The sequence below is a fragment of the Ochotona princeps genome, chromosome 2 (assembly GCF_030435755.1).
Source record: "Ochotona princeps isolate mOchPri1 chromosome 2, mOchPri1.hap1, whole genome shotgun sequence".
Classification (NCBI taxonomy): Eukaryota; Metazoa; Chordata; class Mammalia; order Lagomorpha; family Ochotonidae; genus Ochotona; species Ochotona princeps.
In genome coordinates, this window is record NC_080833.1 from 23,274,485 (window position 1) to 23,292,989 (window position 18,505).

At 48.8% G+C, this 18,505-nt stretch overlaps 1 protein-coding gene across 2 annotated transcripts in view; it reads left to right on the forward strand.

The window, feature by feature from the left end:
- Positions 1-3,885: 3,885 nt before the first annotated feature.
- The window catches only part of KPNA6 (karyopherin subunit alpha 6), a 53,728-nt gene continuing 39,108 nt past the window's right edge, over positions 3,886-18,505 (forward strand). Inside the window, exon 1 of one of the 2 annotated variants that reach the window (XM_004591626.3) lies at positions 3,886-4,016. In XM_004591626.3, coding sequence (XP_004591683.2) covers positions 4,013-4,016 — 4 coding nt within the window. In that variant the 5' untranslated portion in view covers positions 3,886-4,012. Of the gene's footprint in view, positions 4,017-12,987; positions 13,007-18,505 lie in introns of those variants that run through there. The other variant, XM_058678234.1, reaches the window with a different exon arrangement.

Sequence of the window (18,505 nt, forward strand, 5' to 3'; positions counted from 1 at the left end):
ATCAGACCTAGTGCTAGACACTGAGTTACACATACAACAGGGAGAGCTGAGCACAACTTGTGAGCACCTCAGGATGTGCGGTACCAAGGAAAACAAATGTTCAGGGAGCTGGCGAAAGGGAGTACAGATAACCCTGTCTGGAAAGACAGACTCCTCGGCAGTAATGCTGGAATGGAATCCTGAGAGTGTTACCCCAGTGGTCAGGGCGGGAGGGGTGGGATGCATTGCCTTCCAAGGAGAACAGCACACACAAAGGCACCAAAAAACATGCAAGCCTCTTGGAGGACAAGTGCTTCCCTAATTGTTGGATGAGTCGTGGGTTATGTAGTAGAGTGACCCAAGAAGCTGGTCAGAAGCAGCTTGTGTGAGATGCCGGGGCATTGCCTAAGGGTGGAAGTTACCTAAGCAGAGGAGTGACACTGCAGGGTCTGTTTAGAAGAGTCTGGAGGCAGGCAGAAAGGGTGAGGTCTGACCTGGAGGAATGGATATGGGAACAAGAGTACTCCCCTTCCTAACCTTGAGTCACAAGGTCTACCCGGAGTTGGTTCCCTTAATGACCAAGGCTTACGGCTAGAACTGGTCATTGGTTAGGACAGACCCTAGGGACCAGGTCCCTCATGGTGTTTGCTGAAGACAGATTCCTCTTGTGACCAGCGACTTGGAGACATTGGCCACATGGGACAGAAGGACTGGCATGTTACTGCACTAAGAGAGATGCCAAATACAAAGGGATTTCACAAAGTTCATGGAGAGGGACTGAGGCTGGTGGCACTACGGATTAAGTCTCTGCATGGGATACTGGCATCACATCTTGGAGTAACAGCTGGAGTTGTGGCTCCTCCACTTCCGATCCACTTCCTGCTGACATACGCCCAGCAGGCAGTACATGATGACCCAAGTCCTTGAGCTCTCACCACCAAAGCAGGAAACCCAGGGGAGTTCTGGGTTTCTGGCTTCAGCCTGGCCCAGCCCTGGCCATTATGGCCATGTGGGGGGTGAATCAGTGGATGGAAGATCTCTCTCTCTCTTTCTATCAATCTGCCTTTTAAGAACATCTTTAAAAAGTAGTAATAGGGCCTGGCGCAATAGCCTAGTGGCTAAGGTCCTCTCCTTGAATATGCCGGGATCCCATGTGGGCACCAGTTCGTGTCCCAGTAGCCCTACCTCCCGTCTAGCTCCCTGCTTCTGACTGAGAAAGCAATCGAGGATGGCCCAAAGCCTTGAGACCCTACACTCATGTGGGGGACCCAGAAGAGGCTGCTGGCTGCTGGCTGCTGGCTTCGGTTCAATTCAGCTCCAGCCATTGTGGCCACTTGGGGAGTGAATCAGTGGATAGAGGATCTTTCTCTCTGTTTTTCCTCCACTCTGTGTATCTGACTTTCCAATAATTAAATAAATCTTTAAAAAAGAAAAATAGTAATAATAAATACTAGTCACATGATTGAGCTCTGCCCTAAATTTTTTTTTAAAGATTTATTTTATTTTTATTACAAAGTCAGATATACTGAGAGGAGGAGAGACGGAGAGGAAGTGGAGCTGCTGGGATTAGAACCAGCGGCCATATGGGATCAAGGCGAGGACCTTAGCCACTAGGCCACACTGTCAAGCCCTCTGCCCTAAATTTTTAAAACTTATCTTTTTAGGGGTGCAACACAATGGCTCAGTTTTCTAATCCTCCCCCTTCAAATGCCAGCATCCCATATAGGTGCCAGTCCATGTGGGTGCCAGCTGCTCCACTACCCACCCACCTTCCTGTTTATGGCCTGGGAAACCAGCAAAGGATGGCCCAAAGCTTTGGAACCCTGCACCCACATGGGAGACCAGGAAGAGGCTCCTGGCTTTGGGTCAGCTTAGCTGTAGCTGTTACGGCTACTTGAGGGAGTAAATCAGTAGATGGAAGAATTTTCTGTCATTCTTTCTGTAGATCTGTCTTTCCAATAAAAAGAAATAAATCTTAAAAAAGAAAAGAGGACTCGGCGGCATGGCCTAGTGGCTAAGGTCCTCGCCTTGGGCGTGCTGGGATCCCTTATGGGCGCCGGTTCTAATCCCGGCAGCTCCATTTCCCATCCAGCTCCCTGCTTGTGGCCTGGGAAAGCAGTCGAGGATAGCCCAAAGCCTTGGGACCCTGCACCCGCGTGGGAGACCTGGAGGAGGTTCCTGGCTCCTGGCTCCGGGTTGGCACAGCACCGGCCATTGTGCTCACTTGGGGAGTGAATCATCGGACGGAAGATCTTCCTCTGTGTTTCTCCTCCTCTCTGTATATCTGACTTCATAATAAAAAAAAAAAAAAGAAAAGAAAAAGAAATCAGACACTGATATGGGCTGTGAATCCCTCAAACAGGAACTTTATGTCTGTGCCAAATGCCTAAATGCCTACCCCCCTTTAAAAAAATTAAAATTTTTATTGGTAAGGCAGATAGATATACAGAAAGATCTTCCATCCGCTGATTCACTCCCCAAGCAGCCACAACCGCTGGAGCTGAGCCAATCCAAAGCCAAGAGCTAAGAACTTCTTCCAGGTCTCCCATGTGGGTGCGGGGTTCCTAAGGCTTTGGGCCGTCCTCCACTGCTTTCCCAGGCCACAGGCAGGGAGCTGGATGGGAAGCAGGGCTACAGGGATACATGCTGGCACCCATTTGGGCTCCCGGTGAGGACTTTAGCTACTAGGCTACTGCTCTAGGAATATATATCCCAACCCCCCCTTTTTAAAAAATTCCATTTTCCATACACATTTTGAGGTACCTGCCTTTGAACCTGATGCAAATTCCACAATATAAAATGCACGAGAGAATGGACACTTGGCCTGTCAAGATGTTGGTTAGGACACCTGCCCATATCCCACTCCAGTTTTCCAATCCTGCTCCAGTTCCTAGTTGTGGCATCCTGTGAATATGAACTCTGAGAGGCAACAGTGGTAACTCGTGAAGTTAGGTGCCTGCTTACCCACCTGGGAGACCCAAACTGTATTCCAGACTCCAGGTTTATGTGGATACTTGGGGAAGAATCAGCAGTGACCTCTTTCTGTTCCCCTACTTCTCAGAAAGATATATTTTGTCACACAAAACATTCAGAGCCTCAATTTTCTTAAAAAAAAAAAAAGGGGGGGTGGGGAGTTAAGAGTGGGTCTGGTGGTGCTGGTTCAAATCCCCACATCCCTGTCACACAGGTGACAGTGCCAGGTGGCAGTTTCTGGCTCCTAGCTTGGCCCAGCCCCACCCTAGCATTTGAGGAGTGAAGCAGCAGATGGAAGACACCTCTCTGGGTCTCTCCTTCTCTGTAACTGGGCCTTTCAAAAGAGGAGTCAAAGAGGAGTTTATTCCTTGCACTGTGTACCCAACTGTCCTGTTTCTTCATTCAACAAACCCATGCCAGATACTGCGCTAGGTGCCGGATTGCCATCTACAACCCATCCCTACCCTCAAGGAGTTTGCTGGGAGGATACATTCACAATAGTGATTGTGAAATCGCTCTGTTAACTACACTGCACACATGGGTTTATTTATTTATTTTTTTAATTCCACATCTCTAAGTAAGATCTCTCAACTAGGGCTATGGGCAGGTGGCTCAGTGAAAAGGTCCGGGTTTAGTTTTCCTTTCCTAATCTCTAATCTTGAGCCAGTCACTTCTCTCCACCTGACTCCTTGTTACTCACCTCAGAATGTATTATGGGCTTTAATTATGAAGGGAAGCGTGAGTTTCTGGGAAGAAAAGTTTCTCTGGGAGATCAGAAACAGTTGCGAACTGCTAAAGCACGTTCTACTGCTTAGTGCCTGTCCCTCCCAGTCTCTGTCCAGCCACACTTTCGGGATCCAAGCTTCATCCCCACCTTTGAAAGCTGCGGGCTCTTTAAGCAAGCGCATTTGGCGAGATCTAGGCAGCTGGGCAGAGAAGGCGTTCCGTTCCGGAGCTGAATGTCTGTCCCTTTCGGGTTGCCGTCCTGTGGGTCCGCCATATTGTCTGCTGGAGCTGCCGCTGAGGCTGCCGCCGCCAAGTCCGAGCGAGCGGAGCCGCGATGGGTGAGTCAGGCGGCCAGGCACCGGGGTGCCCGGGCTGAGGCGGCCTTGGGGCTGTGGGGTCTGGCGAGGGCCCGTGTCCCGGTCTGTGTAAGGTTCCGAAACCCCTCTAGAGAAGGTCCGAGGGGGAAGCCAGGCCGGGGGTGCCCCCGAAGCCAGTTTGGAGCCGGGCTCGGGCCCGCGCGAGGAGCAGCTCCGGAGCTGGCCCCGGGGCTCCCGTGGACGTGCCCGGGGCCCCCACGTGGTGGCTTCGGGCCGGAGCCCACTCCAGGGGCCTGCCGTGCGCCCCGCGCCGAGGCTGCGGGCGGCTGGCCGGAGGGGGCGCGGAAGGCACCTTCTTTTCGGGGTGTGTGTGCGTGTGTGTGTGTGTGTGTGTGGCGGGGATGTGCATCTGTACCGGATTGAGGGAAGGAAGGGGGCGTTGGGTGACCTGGCCTCGGGCCAGTGAGCAGAGGCCTCCGGGGCGAGGGCAGCTCGCGCCCCCCGAGGGCCGAGAGAGGCGGAAATGGGATGGTGCGGCGGGGCTCCGTGACGGCCCTGCTAGCCGGAGGACACCGAGGGCCGAACCCTAGTGGACATCGCTGGATCCGGGGACTGAGGGAGGGCTTCAGGGCCAGTCCTGGCTGGCAGACAGGGAGTGACCTGTTGAGCTCTGGAACAAGATCCGAGCCTTTGGACGTGGAGTCGTTGGTGTGAGCGTGGATGGGCTGGGCTGTTGTATGTGCAGGCATGCGCTTGCCGCTTGACATGCCTCGGCGTCCATTGTACAAGCGGTGTTCCTATTTCACAGACGAGGAAACTGAGGCATAGGGAGGTAAAGTAACTCACCCAGGGTAGTGGCTAAGGCAGGGTGATTCTTCAGATCCCCAGTTAAGTAACCGCTGCCTTTTTTTTTTTTCCTGGCCTTTTAATTGCTTGGCCCTCTAGTGGTTGGTCTGGACAGGGGGTAAAGAAATGCTTTTTTAAGGCTAGGCGAAGTTGTGTTTTTGCTTGTGGGCTCGCTTGGAAACCTTTGGTCCGAACAAAACCGGGAGAAAAAAAAATCAGAGTGAATTGCTGCTCCGAACTGGGGTGTGTGTGTGTGTGTTGGGGGAGGGGAAAACACCCTGAAATTGAGTTTCTGCAATGTTGATTGGTCTAGGATCAGTGATCCTAACGAAAAAAAATTATTTTCTGTACTGTAAGGCAGTAACTTTAGAATGAGATCTGGTACTGTTGGCAGGCCTGTCACCTAGAGAAATCACATACTTGCACAATGCAACCGTCCATGTGGAAACCATCCAGCAAAATCTGCAGTGTTCTTTTCCTAGCTTTCAGAGCCATCCTTTTCTTATTCAGGGTAATTTGGAACCGAAGATAACTCGGTATTTGGAGTTCAGTAAAGGCTTTGTAAATATCAGAACAGATTCTTTTAGTTCCTTTCCCTTAAGCACTTTGTTTCCTCCATCACATGGTAAGACTGACAGGCCTTTGTTCCTAGTGGCAACTTTATGTATCCATGAAAAAATTTGAGAGACTTGCCTATTCCAGACATTGTGATGGTCTTTGGTTTCAGGAACACTGGTGCTGCCCAAGGAAGGAACTAACATTTGACTTTTTAAACTCTGAGAAATAGATATGTTATTCAGGTTTTAAAGATTGACAGACTAGGGCCTTGCATGTTGGCTCAACTGGCTAATCTACCTCTAAGTGCCGGGATTCCAAGTAGGCGCTGTTTCATATCCCAGCTGCTGCACTTCCCATCCAGCTCCCTGCTTGTGGCCTGGGAAGGCAGTCAAGGACGGCCCAAAGCCTTGGGACACTGCACCCGCGTGGAAGTGTGGAAGAAGCTCCTGGCTTCAGATCTGCTCAACTCCAGCTGTTGCAGCCATTTGGGGAGTGGGCCAAAGGATGGAGGATTTTTCTCTTTCCTCTTCTCTGTAAATATGCCATTCCAGTGAAAATAAGTTTTAAGAAAAGAAGAAAAAATTTTCAATTTATTCTTTAAAGTTTTGTATATTTTTATTGGAAAGTCAGATTTTACAGAGGAGAGACAGAGAGGAAGGTCTTCCATCCTTTGGTTCACTCCCCAAAGTGGCCCCAACAGGTGGAGCTGAGCCAGTCAGGAGTTAGTAGCTTTGCTGGGTCTCCCAACAAGGTGCAGGGTCCCTAGACTTTGGGCTATCCTGTACTGCTTTCCCAAGTCACAAGCAGGGAGCTGGATGGGAAGTGGAGCAGCCAAGACACTAACCAGTGCCCTTATGGGATCCTGGCACATGTAAGGCGACGTTTTAGCCACTAGACTATCGCACCAGGCCCAGAATTTCTATTCTTAAAAAAAAAAAAAAAGATTGAAGGCTCGGCAGCATGGCCTAGTGGCTAAGGTCCTATCCCATATGGCCGCTGGTTCTAATCCCGGCAGCTCCACTTCCTCTCTATCTCTCCTCCTCTCAGTATATCTGACTTTGTAATAAAAATAAAATAAATCTAAAAAAAAAAAAAAAAAGATTGACAGACTACCTTACAGAGGGTAACAGCTAACTGCAAAACCAGAAGTTACATTCTTACTCATTTTATTGTACACAAACCTCCAAAAATACTTACAATGTTAAGACTTCACTGGTGGGGTTCAGGATGAAAGTTACTCAGTGAAGTAAAAGCTTATCAAGTTCCCAAGGGCATTTTTAGTTCAGAGTCAGGAACTTCTCCCTTTCTAGATCCATCTTTCTCTCTCTCTCTCTCTCTCTCTCTCTCTCTCTCTTTTTTTTCCTGAAGATTTATTTATTTTTGTTGGAAAGGCAGTGAGAGAGGAAACAGAAATCTTCCATCCTCAGATTCACTCTCCAGATGACCACAATAGCCAAACTAGACCAATCCAAAGCTGGGAGCTTCTTCCTGTTTCCCTGTGTGGATACAGGGGCCCAGGAACCTGAGCCATCCTCCACTGCTTTCCCAGGCCCTAAACAGGAAGCAGCTGGGACTTGAACTGGTGCCCACAGGAGATCCCTACGCTGCACAGCATCAGCCCAGAGACCCACCTCTCCCCCTGATATACCTTGTCTTTCAGAAAGTCCTTTTTTGGAGGAATTGGGGAGCGGGACGGGATCATCTGTATACATGGGGACTACAACTAATGCAATGATACATTTAATTCTGACATCTGGTTGGAGATAGGTGGGCTGTTCCTGTTTCTGGTGATTAACCGAGGCTTTGCGAACATTGGGTAATTAGTACAGGTGTGGTAATGTAGACTTTGGGTGTCAGCATCCCAACATGGCTGCCTTCACTCCCCGTGAGAACAGAGACTGCTGCCTTTCACTGCCACTCAGGGGTATTCTGTTTCCTGTGCTGTTGCTGTTGGGGCCCGGACTTCATGACTGACACAAGTTTGTAGTGATTTCACTGCCTTTGGGAGCACCTTCTGAGTGATGCTTGCAGTTCAGTTCTGATCCTGATAACAGGGACTCCAGCCCTTCTTGTTAAGAATCTGGCCGCTCTGCCCTGCCGCAAGAGAGGAGGTCTTCATTATCATAATTGTTGTTGTAATTCTATCTTCTACACAGAGATTGATTAAGGGATGGCATGTGGTGATCTGATCAGATACGAAGGGAGTTTAGGGGGAACTCTGGAGAACCCTTTCTCATTCTAGAGGTTTGTGTTGGGAGGTGGCATTGTGCCTGTAGCATCACTAGTCCTGGCTGCTCTGTTGCCTTCCAGTTCCCTGCTAATGTGGCTGGGCAAACAGTGGAGGAAAGCGGTGAAGCCCTTGCACCCGCATGGGAGACTGGACGAAGCTCCTGTCTTGGCTCTGTAGTCATTTGGGGAGTGGACCAAGATACGGAGAGTGAAGCTCAGAGAGGTTTAGTAACTTGGACAGTTACTCAGTAGTGCTGTCATGCGCCACGTAGCCATGGCTGTCAACAGGGGGAACTGCGCACACAGTGGGGGGTGCAGGAGAGGGGTGGCTTTGGTACAGTGGTTCAGATGCCACCTGGGAGGCGAACCTCCTTTGTTGGAGTGCCTCAGTGCACGTCTTGGTTCAGCTGCTATTGCAGCTTCCTAATAATGCAAAAACACAGGGGGGAAAAAGAAAAGATAATTTAAAAGAAGGTAAAAATACACACAATAAGGAATACCCAGAGAGGCAGTGAGTGATGGCTCAAATACTTAGGTTCCTGTCTTCCATGTGGGCAAACTGGATTGAGTTTTGGGCCCCTGGCTTCATCTCTGCTCAGCCCTGAATGTTGTAGGCATTTGGGGAGTGAACCAGCAGATTAAATGTCTTCATGTCTGTCTATGTTACTTGGCCTTTTGAAAGGAAAGAGAAGATTGTTGGGTAATGAATGCATAACTTACCAGGAGGCTAGGTGGATCATGTGCTGTGGCACAGTGAATTAAAGCCACTGCTGGGGACTCCCCACTCTGTATCTCAGTGCCTAGTTCAGTTCCAGCTGCTCTGCTTTCCTCACAGCGTCCTCGTGATGTACCAGGAGGGCAGCTCAGGCCGGCTCAAGTGCTTGAATTGCTGAGTTGCACGTTATTTGCTGCAGTTGACTCAGGCTGATGGCGGACATTTGAGGAGTGGAGCAGTAGATGGGAGATATCTCTGTCTCTCCCTCTTTTTCAGTTTGCTTTTCCAATGCACACACACACACACACACACGTTTTTCTTTCCCGCTTAAGAAGAAGAGGGGGGCACGGCATGGTGGCCTAGTGGCTGAAGTCCTCACCTTGCATGCACCAGGATTCCATATGGGCGCTAGTTCTAATCCTGGCAGCTCCACTTCCCATCCAACTCCCTGCTTGTGGCCTGGGAAAGCAGTCGAGGACAGCCCAAAGCCTTGGGATCCTGCAACTGCCTGGGAGACCTGGAGGAAGTCCTGGCTCCTGGGTTCAGATTGGCTCAGCTTGGCCCTTGTGGTCACTTGGGGAGTGAATCATACGACAGAAGATCTTCCTCTGTGTCTCTCCTCCTCTCTGTATATCTGGCTTTGCAACAAAAATAAAATAAATCTTATAAAAAGAAGCAAGAGGGGAGGAAACTGGAACATCCAAGTAAATTCACAGTGAAGGATTTAACAGAAGTTCTTGCAGAACTTAGCCAATTATTTATTATTATTATTATTATTATTATTCAAGTTTTATTTATTTATTTATTTAAAGTTTCATTTTGTTTTCATTGGAAAGTCAGACATACAGAAAGAAGGATCCTCCTGCTGATTCACTCCCCAAGTGGCTGCCACAGCTGGAGCTGGCCAGTCCAAAGCCAGGAACCAGGAGCCTCCTCTGGGTTTCCCACGTGGATACAGGGTCCCAAGGCCTTGGGCAGTCCTAGACTGCTTTCTGAGGCCACAAGCAGGGAGCTGGATGGGAAGCGGGGCTGCCCTGATCAGAACCAACACCCATAACAGGATCCCAGTGGGTTCAAGGCGAGGACTTTAGCCACTAAGCTACTGCGCCAGGCCCCAAGTTTATTTTTATTGGAAGACGTATTTACAGAGAGAAGGAGAGACAGAAAGATCTTCCATCCTCTGGGTCACAGCAGCCAGAGATGAGCTGATCTGAAGCCAGGAGCTTTTTCTGGGCCCCCCACAAGGGTGCAGGATCCTGAGGCATTTGAGCCATCCTCTGCTGCTTTCTCAGGCCTATTGTAAGTGGGAAGCTAGAAGGGAAGAAACAGCTCAGACACGAACTGATGCTGACACCTATTTGCGGAGGATTAGCCAGTTAAGCCGTTGTGCTGGCTCTGTCTCTGTGTATCTTAATCTTTACTCCTGGTTCTTGACCCACAGAGATAAAAATTGAAGACAGAGGCATACATCACACAAACAAAGACAGGATTATATGTCTGTCTGTCTGTCTGTCTGTCTGAAAGGCAGGGTACAGAGAGGATGAGATAGAGCTTTGATTTACCAGGAGCCTGGAACTCCATCCCAGTATCCAATATGGCGGCAGGGCACCAAGGTTGTGGACGATCTTCCACTGCTTTCCTAGGCAAATTAGCAGGATCTGGATTGGAAGTGAAATAGCCGGGACTTGTACTGTTGTTCGTGGGATGCTAATGTTAAGTAGTGCGTAACCCATTATTCCACAGTGCCAGTCTTAGCAAGATTTATTGTTATTTTTTAAAATTTATGTGGATTTATTATTTTTAAAAAACATTTTTGGGCCCGGCGGCGTGGCCTAGCGGCTAAAGTCCTCGCCTTGAAAGCCCCAGGATCCCATATGGGCGTCGATTCTAATCCCGGAAGCTCCACTTCCCATCCAGCTCCCTGCTTGTGGCCTGGGAAAGCAGTTGAGGACGGCCCAATGCATTGGGACCCTGCACCCACGTGGGAGACCCGGAAGAGGTTCCTGGTTTCCGGCTTCGGATCGGCGCGGACCGGCCCGTTGCAGCTCACTTGGGGAGTGAATCATCGGACGGAAGATCTTCCTCTCTGTCTCTCCTCCTCTCTGTATATCTGGCTGTAATAAAATGAATAAATCTTTAAAAAAAAAACATTTTTATTGGAAAGTTAGATTTATTAAATTGTCAGGTAAGGGAACAGAGTTACAATGCATGTCTAGTAGAAATTCCAACTCACCTATTTGTGTGTTTTTTTTTTTTTTTTTTTTTTAAGATTTATTTATTTTTTTTATTGGGAAGGCAGATTTACAGAGAGAAACGTTTTCGTCCACTGGTTCACTTCCCAAGTGTCCCCATCGTCCAGAGCTGAGCCGATCTGAAGCCAGGAGCTTCTTCCGGATCTCCCAAACCAGGTGCAGGGTCCCAAGGCTTTGGGCCATTCTCTACTGCTTTCCCAGGCCACAAGCAGGGAGCTGGATGGGAAGTGGAGCAGCCAGGGCATGAACCGTCACATTTGGTGATCCTGGCACATGTGAGGCAAGGATTTAGCCACTAGGCACTCATGCCAGGCCCCTATTATAAATATATTTTAAAGGTTTATCTATTTTTAGTTGAAAGATTTATAGAAAAAGAGGAGAGATATATATCTTCATTTTCTGATTCACTTCCCAAATGGCTGGGTTAATCCAGAGCCAGGAACCAGCAGGTTCTTCCAGGTCGCACATGGGTGCAGGGTCTCAAGGACTTGGGCCACTTTGTATTGCTTCCCATGAACATCAGCAAGGAACTAGATCAGAAGTGCAGCAGCCAAGACTCTGGTGGCCAGATGGGATTCTGGTGCTGAAGGCAGAGGCTTCACCTACAGTGTTATACTTCTGCCCCAACAGAATGCATTTGGAAGAGATAGAAAATGAACATGACATTGATATGTGAATGTGAGTTACCCCACATGGAGCAGTATGCATCATGAGTAGGCCAGAGAGTTTCCTGTGAGGAGACAGACAGGTGGCAGAGGCCCTGGAAGGATCCCAAGCATCATCAAGAACAGAAAAAGGGCCCCTTGCATATGATTTGTCTTTTTGAGAGGGTAGCTCTTGAGTGGAGTTTTGTGTGTTTTAAGCTCTGGGATTTTCGTGGCCTCTTTACATGGTGTTTAATGTCAGTAGCCATCTTGGCATCTCCTCCTTGTCCTGGGTGAGACAGGTGCATCATGGAAGGTGGATTTATTAAATTGTCAGGTAAGGGAACAGAGTTACAATGGATGCCTAGTAGAAATTCCAACACACCTATGTGTTATGTTTTTAAATATTTGTTTGTTAGTTGTTTATTTATGTTGGAAAGGCAGATTTACAGAGAAGGAGACAGAGAGAAAGATCTTCCATCCACTGGTTTACTCCCCAAGTGACTATAATGATCACAACTGAGTTGCTTCAAAGCCAGAAGGCAGAAGCTTCTTGCGGGTCTCCTACGTGGGTGCAGGATGGTCCCAAGGCTTTGGGCCATCCTCTGCTGCTTTCCCAGGCCACAGGCAGTAAGTTGGATGAGAATTGGAGCAGCTGGGACATGAACCAGCACTCATGTGGAATCCTGGTTTCATGCAAGGCAAGGACTTTAGTCCCTAGGCTACTGCACCAGCCCCCACCTATTTGTTTTTTGTTTTGTTTGTTTGTTTTAAGATCTATTTATCTGTTGGAAAGGTAGATACACACAGAGGAGAGACAGAGAGGAAGATCATCCGTCTGTTGATTCACTCCCCAGGTGACCACAATGGCCAGAGCTGAGCTGATCTGAAGCCAGGAGCCTGGAGCCTCTTCCAGGTCTCCTACGCAGTTGCAGGTTCCCAAAGCTTTCGGCCTCCCTTGACTGCTTTTCCAGGCCACAAGCAGGGACTGGATGGGAAGCAGGGCCACCAGGACGTGGACTGGCTCCTATATGGGATCCTGGCGCATACAGGTGAGGACTTCAATTGCCTGACTGCGGTGCTGGGCCCCACTTATTTGTTCTTAATCTTCCTGTCTGGTTCTTTCCTGCCGTGATACTCCCAAAGTCATAATGTACATATAGCAACATTGGAGAACTTCTGCTGACTTTGCTAGTTTGATTCCATTTGTACTACCTCAGTTGTCTTTTAAGCATTCTTCATGGAAAAAGTGATAAGCAATCCCAGTTTTCATGTAGAAGTCTCACTTGTTTTTTAAAATCTTATTTATTGAACTTATTGTTTATTTGTAAAGTCAAGAGACAGACAAATATAGAGCAATCTTTAATCCTTATTTCCTCAGCTCGGCGCACCACTCTGGTCTGGGCTAGGCTGGAGTCAGGAGGCGGAGTTCCAACTAAGAAGTTTCTAACAGAGCTACTTTCCCAGGCACATCGTGGGGAGGGAGAAGGGGTTGACTGGATCAGAAGGGACTAGTCAGGACTGTTAGAACCAACACTCTGATAAGGGATGCCAGAGGAGGCTGAATCTGTTGCCTCACAATGCCAAGTTTCCACCGTCTTATTTATTTTTTTTAATATTTATTTATTTTTATTGGAAAGGCACATTTACAGAGAGAAGAGACAGAAACATATTTCATCTTTCATCTGCTGGTCCACTCCCCAAACGACTGGAGCTGTGCTGATCAGCTGAGCTGAGCCAGGAGCTTCTTCTTGGTCTCCTAGGCAGGTGCAGTGTCCCAAGCCTTTGGGCCATAGTTCATTGCTTTCTCAGGGCATAAGCAGGGAGCTGGATGCAAAGCGGAGCAGTCGGGACACGAACCAGCAACCATATAGGATCCCAGTGCGTACAAGGTGGGAATTTAGCCACTGAGCCATCGCACCGGGTCCCCACAGTCAAATTCAAATCCTACCATTTCATCAGGCTTTCCAAGTACTTTGAAACTTCTACATTGCACGTGAACCCTACTTCTGAATTCTGTAATACTGTTCTTACTTTTCATATAGTTTTTCATATATTCTATTGCAGCTATTTTATTTTTATAGTTAATTCTTTGATGAGTTAATCTCCAGAGCCTCATTTTCCTCATCTCTGAAATAGGGTTGTTGTGGAAAATCTGTGTGGTGATGATGCCAGTGAAGTGTTTCAGCATGGGGCTTAGCACATCAGAAATACCCAGTGATAATAAGGAATTGCTGCTTGTGACTTAGTAAACAAAGTAATTACTGTCAAAGGCTCCATACTAAGTATAAAGATAAATCAGTTGGCCTTTGTCTTTGAAGAAAAGATAGAAACCTTATGAATATCTGTCGTGAACTCATGCTTTCTGGGTCAGTTTTGTAGCAACTCTAAGTCTGGATTTTCATGATATTAACTGCTTTTTTTTTTTTTAAGATTTATTTTATTTTTATTACAAAGTCAGATACACTGAGAGGAGGAGAGACAGAGAGGAAGTGGAGCTGCCGGGACCAGAACCAGCGGCCATATGGGATCAAGGCGAGGACCTTAGCCACTAGGCCACGCCGCCAAGCCCCTTAACTGCTTTTTAAATATTACAAATTAAAATCTGGAAACATTAACCCAACTAAAAATGGAATATTTTATGCCATATGTAGCTCAAAAATTGCCTGTTTTATTTATGAATTCTGCATAAATACCCTGTTTTATTTATTTATCTATCTATTTATTTATTTATTTATCTTTATTGGAAAGGCAGAATGGATTTACACAGAGAAGAGACAGAAAGATCTCTCATTTGCTGGGTCACTCCCCAAATGGCCAATAACATCCAGAGCTGAGCTGATCTGAAGCCAGGAACCAGGAACTTCCTCTGGGTCTCCCATGCGGGTGCAGGATCCCAAGACTTTGGGCCGTCCACGAATGCTTTCCCAGGCCACAAGCAGGGAGCTGGATGGGAAGTGGAGCTGCCGGGATTAGAACCGTCGCCCATATGGGATCCCGGGGCTTTCAAGGCGAGGACTTTAGCTGCTAGGCCACTGTGCCGGGCCCTAGTTTTATTTTTCATGATGTTTATATAGTTGAGAAACATGTATGCCATGTACACCACTGATTAGTGTGGAAAAGGTTGAAGAATAGGGAAAAGTGGATGAGATCATTTTGAATTTTCTTTTTCTTCTTTCTGTATCTGGGAGAAGGGGAGAAGCTGCTCTCAGCATCCCAACTGCATCAATACCCAGGGATGGCGGATAGCCATCCGATGTCTTCCTGGGGTCGTCCTTCCAAGGTCCGTTGGTTGACATAGTCCACCCTAGAGTCTTCATTCACACAGATATTTGCTGTCAATGCTTGGCTGGGAGTTTTCCAATTTCTTCTGTCAGTCATGTTCCGCAGTGGTACTAGATCTCTGCAAATCTCCATGGTCTGTCGTATCCCCATGTGCATCTGGGCATGCTGTCCACTGCAGCATCTTCAGCAGCTGAGGAGACCCAATTTTGACACATGCACTTCACAGTCAGACTGTAGATCCTGCGATTCTCCCTGTGGTCGGAGTTCTGAGTCTAATAGTTTAATTGAGGGGATTCTCCAAAGAAACTGTGTCTGACTTGACCCCAAACCTGACTTCTGTTTGTCCTAGGCATTATTGGGTCCATCTCAGTCCATCACCCATGTCAGCCTACGCACACACTAGTGGTTGCAATTGCTGGACAGTCCTGTCTCCAGCCCCATCTCTTATCATACCAGTGGGTGCTGTGGCCCAGCCCAACCCTGCTGGTTGCATACTCGGCCATCATGTATACAGCAGGAACTGCAGCCATTTAGGAGCAACCCACAGTAACCCTCACCAGGCCAGCTCCCAGCCCTGATTACTGCACGTGCTGGTATGTGCAGCAGACTGGTCCCGTCTGTCCCACAATCCAATTCAGCTTTTGCCCACCCCAATTAGTGCTGGAGCCTTGTACAGCCCGACCAGCCTGACTATCCAGCCCACACTTAAGCTGGTGGGTGCTAGTGCCTATCCAACAAGGTCTGCCCCCAGCCCTCATTCTCATGCTCACCAGTGGAAGCTATAGCCTGGTATGTGCTATACCAGAGAGGTGCCCACAGTTTCCCTATCGGGCCCATTTCTAATCCTAGATCTTGCACTTTCCAGGTACTTCTGTGATCTAGCTTGACAGACTTACCCCCAGTCCCAGCACTTGCACTAAGCCTGACCAGCCTGCACTTACCCTGGCTCTTGCATGTACCAGTGGGTATGGTAGCTTAGCTCAGCCTGGTTCTCCCAGTAACCCAGCTCACATGCAGGCCAATGGTTATTGTAACCCTGCCTAGCCTAGTCTGCCCCAGTCCCAGTTATCGTGCTCACCAGCAGTAGTGGCCTAGCAGGGGAATCCTCACTGCCCCCCACCGGGCTTACTCCCTACCCCCTCAGTTTTATGAGTGTTGGTGGGTGCTGTGACCCAGTCTGGCATGGCTTGCCTTACCTCGGCCTGGCCTGCCCCCAGCCCCAGTTCATGCTGGCAAGTGGTGCAGCCTAGACCAGCCTGGGCTGTTCCCAGTCCCAACCCTAATGCAAACTGGCTGGTGTTGTGGCCCTACCCGGCCCGTCCTGCACCCCGTCCGGATTCTCAGACCTGTCAGGGGTGTTATGAACTGGCCCAGCCTGGCCCAACCCTATACCTGAACCACATGTATGCTGTTGTGTACTGTAATCTGGCCTGGTCTGGGCTGCTCCCAGTCTTGATTCTTGTGCTAATCTGCAGGAACTGTGTCCAGATAGAGGTGTTTCCCAAGCTCTTCTATCAGGTCACCTTCCAGTGACAGATCTTGCACACACTCATGGGTTCTTGACCCAGCCTGACTTGGCTTACATCCTATCCTGGTAGAAACAGCGGCCTTACCCAGCTGGTTCACTCCCATTCCAGCTCTTAACCGTTGGGTGCTATAGCCCAGCCATGTCTGGTCCACCCTCAGACCCAGCTCTCATGTGGTTCAGTGGATGCCAACACCTAGCCTAGGCTATCCTACACCCACCCTGGCTCTCATGAGCACCAGTGGGTGCTGGAGCCTAACCCAGTCTGGCACACCCCAGACCCAGTCCACACCCATGCTGAGGTATACTGCAGCTATGTCCAGCCCAGTTTTCCACCCCTATTCTGGGACTCCAGCTCACCAATAGGAGCACAATCCAGCTGGGGCGTCCCCTTAGCTTCCCAGCCTGTTACAGATCTTGCATGTGCCAGCAGCTACTCTGACCCAACCTAGCATAGCCCATTCCCCTGTCTTGGCCTTTGCAAGTGGAGCAGCCTTGCCCAGCCTGACCCACACCCAGCCCTGACTCGTGCTCTCCAGCAGGAGCTACAGCCCACTAGGAGAGTTCCCCCAGTTTCCCCACCAGGCCCACTCCCAGACCAAGATCTCATGTGTACCAGTGGGTGCTAGGTTCTTACTAAAAACAACCTGCCCCCATCTATCTCAGCCTCTGTGTATGCTAGTGGATTTTGCGGCACAGCCTGTACCACACCCTGTTCATGGTTGTGCAGTCTGGACCCTTCTGGCTTGTTCCCAACCCCAGTATCTGAGTGTCTTGGGTTCCATGGTTATGCTTAGCCTGTCACCCACCCCAGCTCTTGTGCAAATATTGCAGTTCCACAGGGTGAGTCCACATATCCCCCACAGAATCTGCCCCATGCCAGCATGCCAGCCTGGGCCCTATCCCTCAACCCCATCCACCCATCTGGGACCCAAGCATGTGACAAGTAGAGGCATTCTTTGCTCTGCTGTCCCAAGTCCCCGGGCCCCCAGAGGCTGCTTAGGCACTGCCATGGCAGAATGAAGGTGCCTAGGCCTCTTTTTCTTTTTAAGGCTTAATTATTTGAAAGGCAGAGTAACACATACATACAAACACACATACCATACCTGTTGCATACACACACCTAACCTATCCAGCTACCTACCTCCCCTTTGCATCTGCTGATTCACTCCTCAAATGGCTGCAGCGGCTGGAGCTGGAGCTGGGCCTGTCTGGAGTCAGGAGCTTCTTGATCTCCTGTGTGGGTGCAGGGGCACAAGCACTTGGACTCTCTTCCATTGTTTTCTCAGGTACATTAACAGAGAACTGGATAGGAAATACAGCAGCTGGAACTTAAACCAGCAGCCATATGGGATGCCAGCATTGCAGACAATGGCTTTATCTACTGTCACAACACTAGCCCCAACTCTACATTTTAAATAAAATATAAATCTTTTAAGATGTTTTAAAAAAATATTTCTTAGCCTATATTTTGCAAAACTATAATTCCCTTTTTTAAAAGACTTATTTTATTTTTATTGGAAAGTTAGATACACAGGAAAGAGAAGACACAGAGAGGAAGATCTTTCGTCCATTGATTCACTCCCCAAGTAGCCGCAACATTCGGTGCTGAGCCAATCAGAGGCCAGGAGCCTGGAGCCTCTTCTGAGTCTCCCACACGGGTGCAGGGTCCCAAGGTTTTGGGCCATCCTCAACTGCTTTCCCAAGGCACAAGCAGGAAGCTGGATGGGAAGCAGGGCTGCCGGGATTAGAACTGGTGCCCATTTGGGATCCCAGCATGCCCAAGGCAAGGACTTTAGCCACTAGGCTATGGCGCTTGGCTGCAAAACTATAATTCTGTATAGTTTTTTAGATGTTTAAAATGAATGAAGACATTTTAATATGTCTTACAGTTATTACTTTAGGAGTAATATAAATTTGGCATAAGATTCACAGAAGATTGTAAATCCATATTTTATTTCAGATAGTCTGTTGATTTATTTATTTATTTTTTAAAGATTTATTTTTATTACAAAGTCAGATATACAGAGAGAGGAGGAGAGACAGAGAGGAAGATCTTCCGTCCGATGATTCACTCCCCAAGTGAGCCGCAACGGGCCGATGCACGCTGATCCGATGCCAGGAACCAGGAACCTCTTCCGGGTCTCCCACATGCAGGTGTAGGGTCCCAAAGCATTGGGCCGTCCTCGAATGCTTTCCCAGGCCACAAGCAGGGAGCTGGATGGGGAGTGGAGCTGCCAGGATTAGAACCGTCGCCCATATGGGATCCTGCCGCTTTCAAGGCGAGGACTTTAGCCGCTAGGCCACGCTGCCGGGCCCTGTTTTATTTATTTCAAAGGCAGAATTAGAGAGGTCTTCCATCCACCGTTTCATTTCCCAAATGGCTGCAATAACTATTGCTGAGCTGACCCAAAGCCAGGAGTCAGAAAGGAGCTTTTCAGGTTCTCCCACCTGGG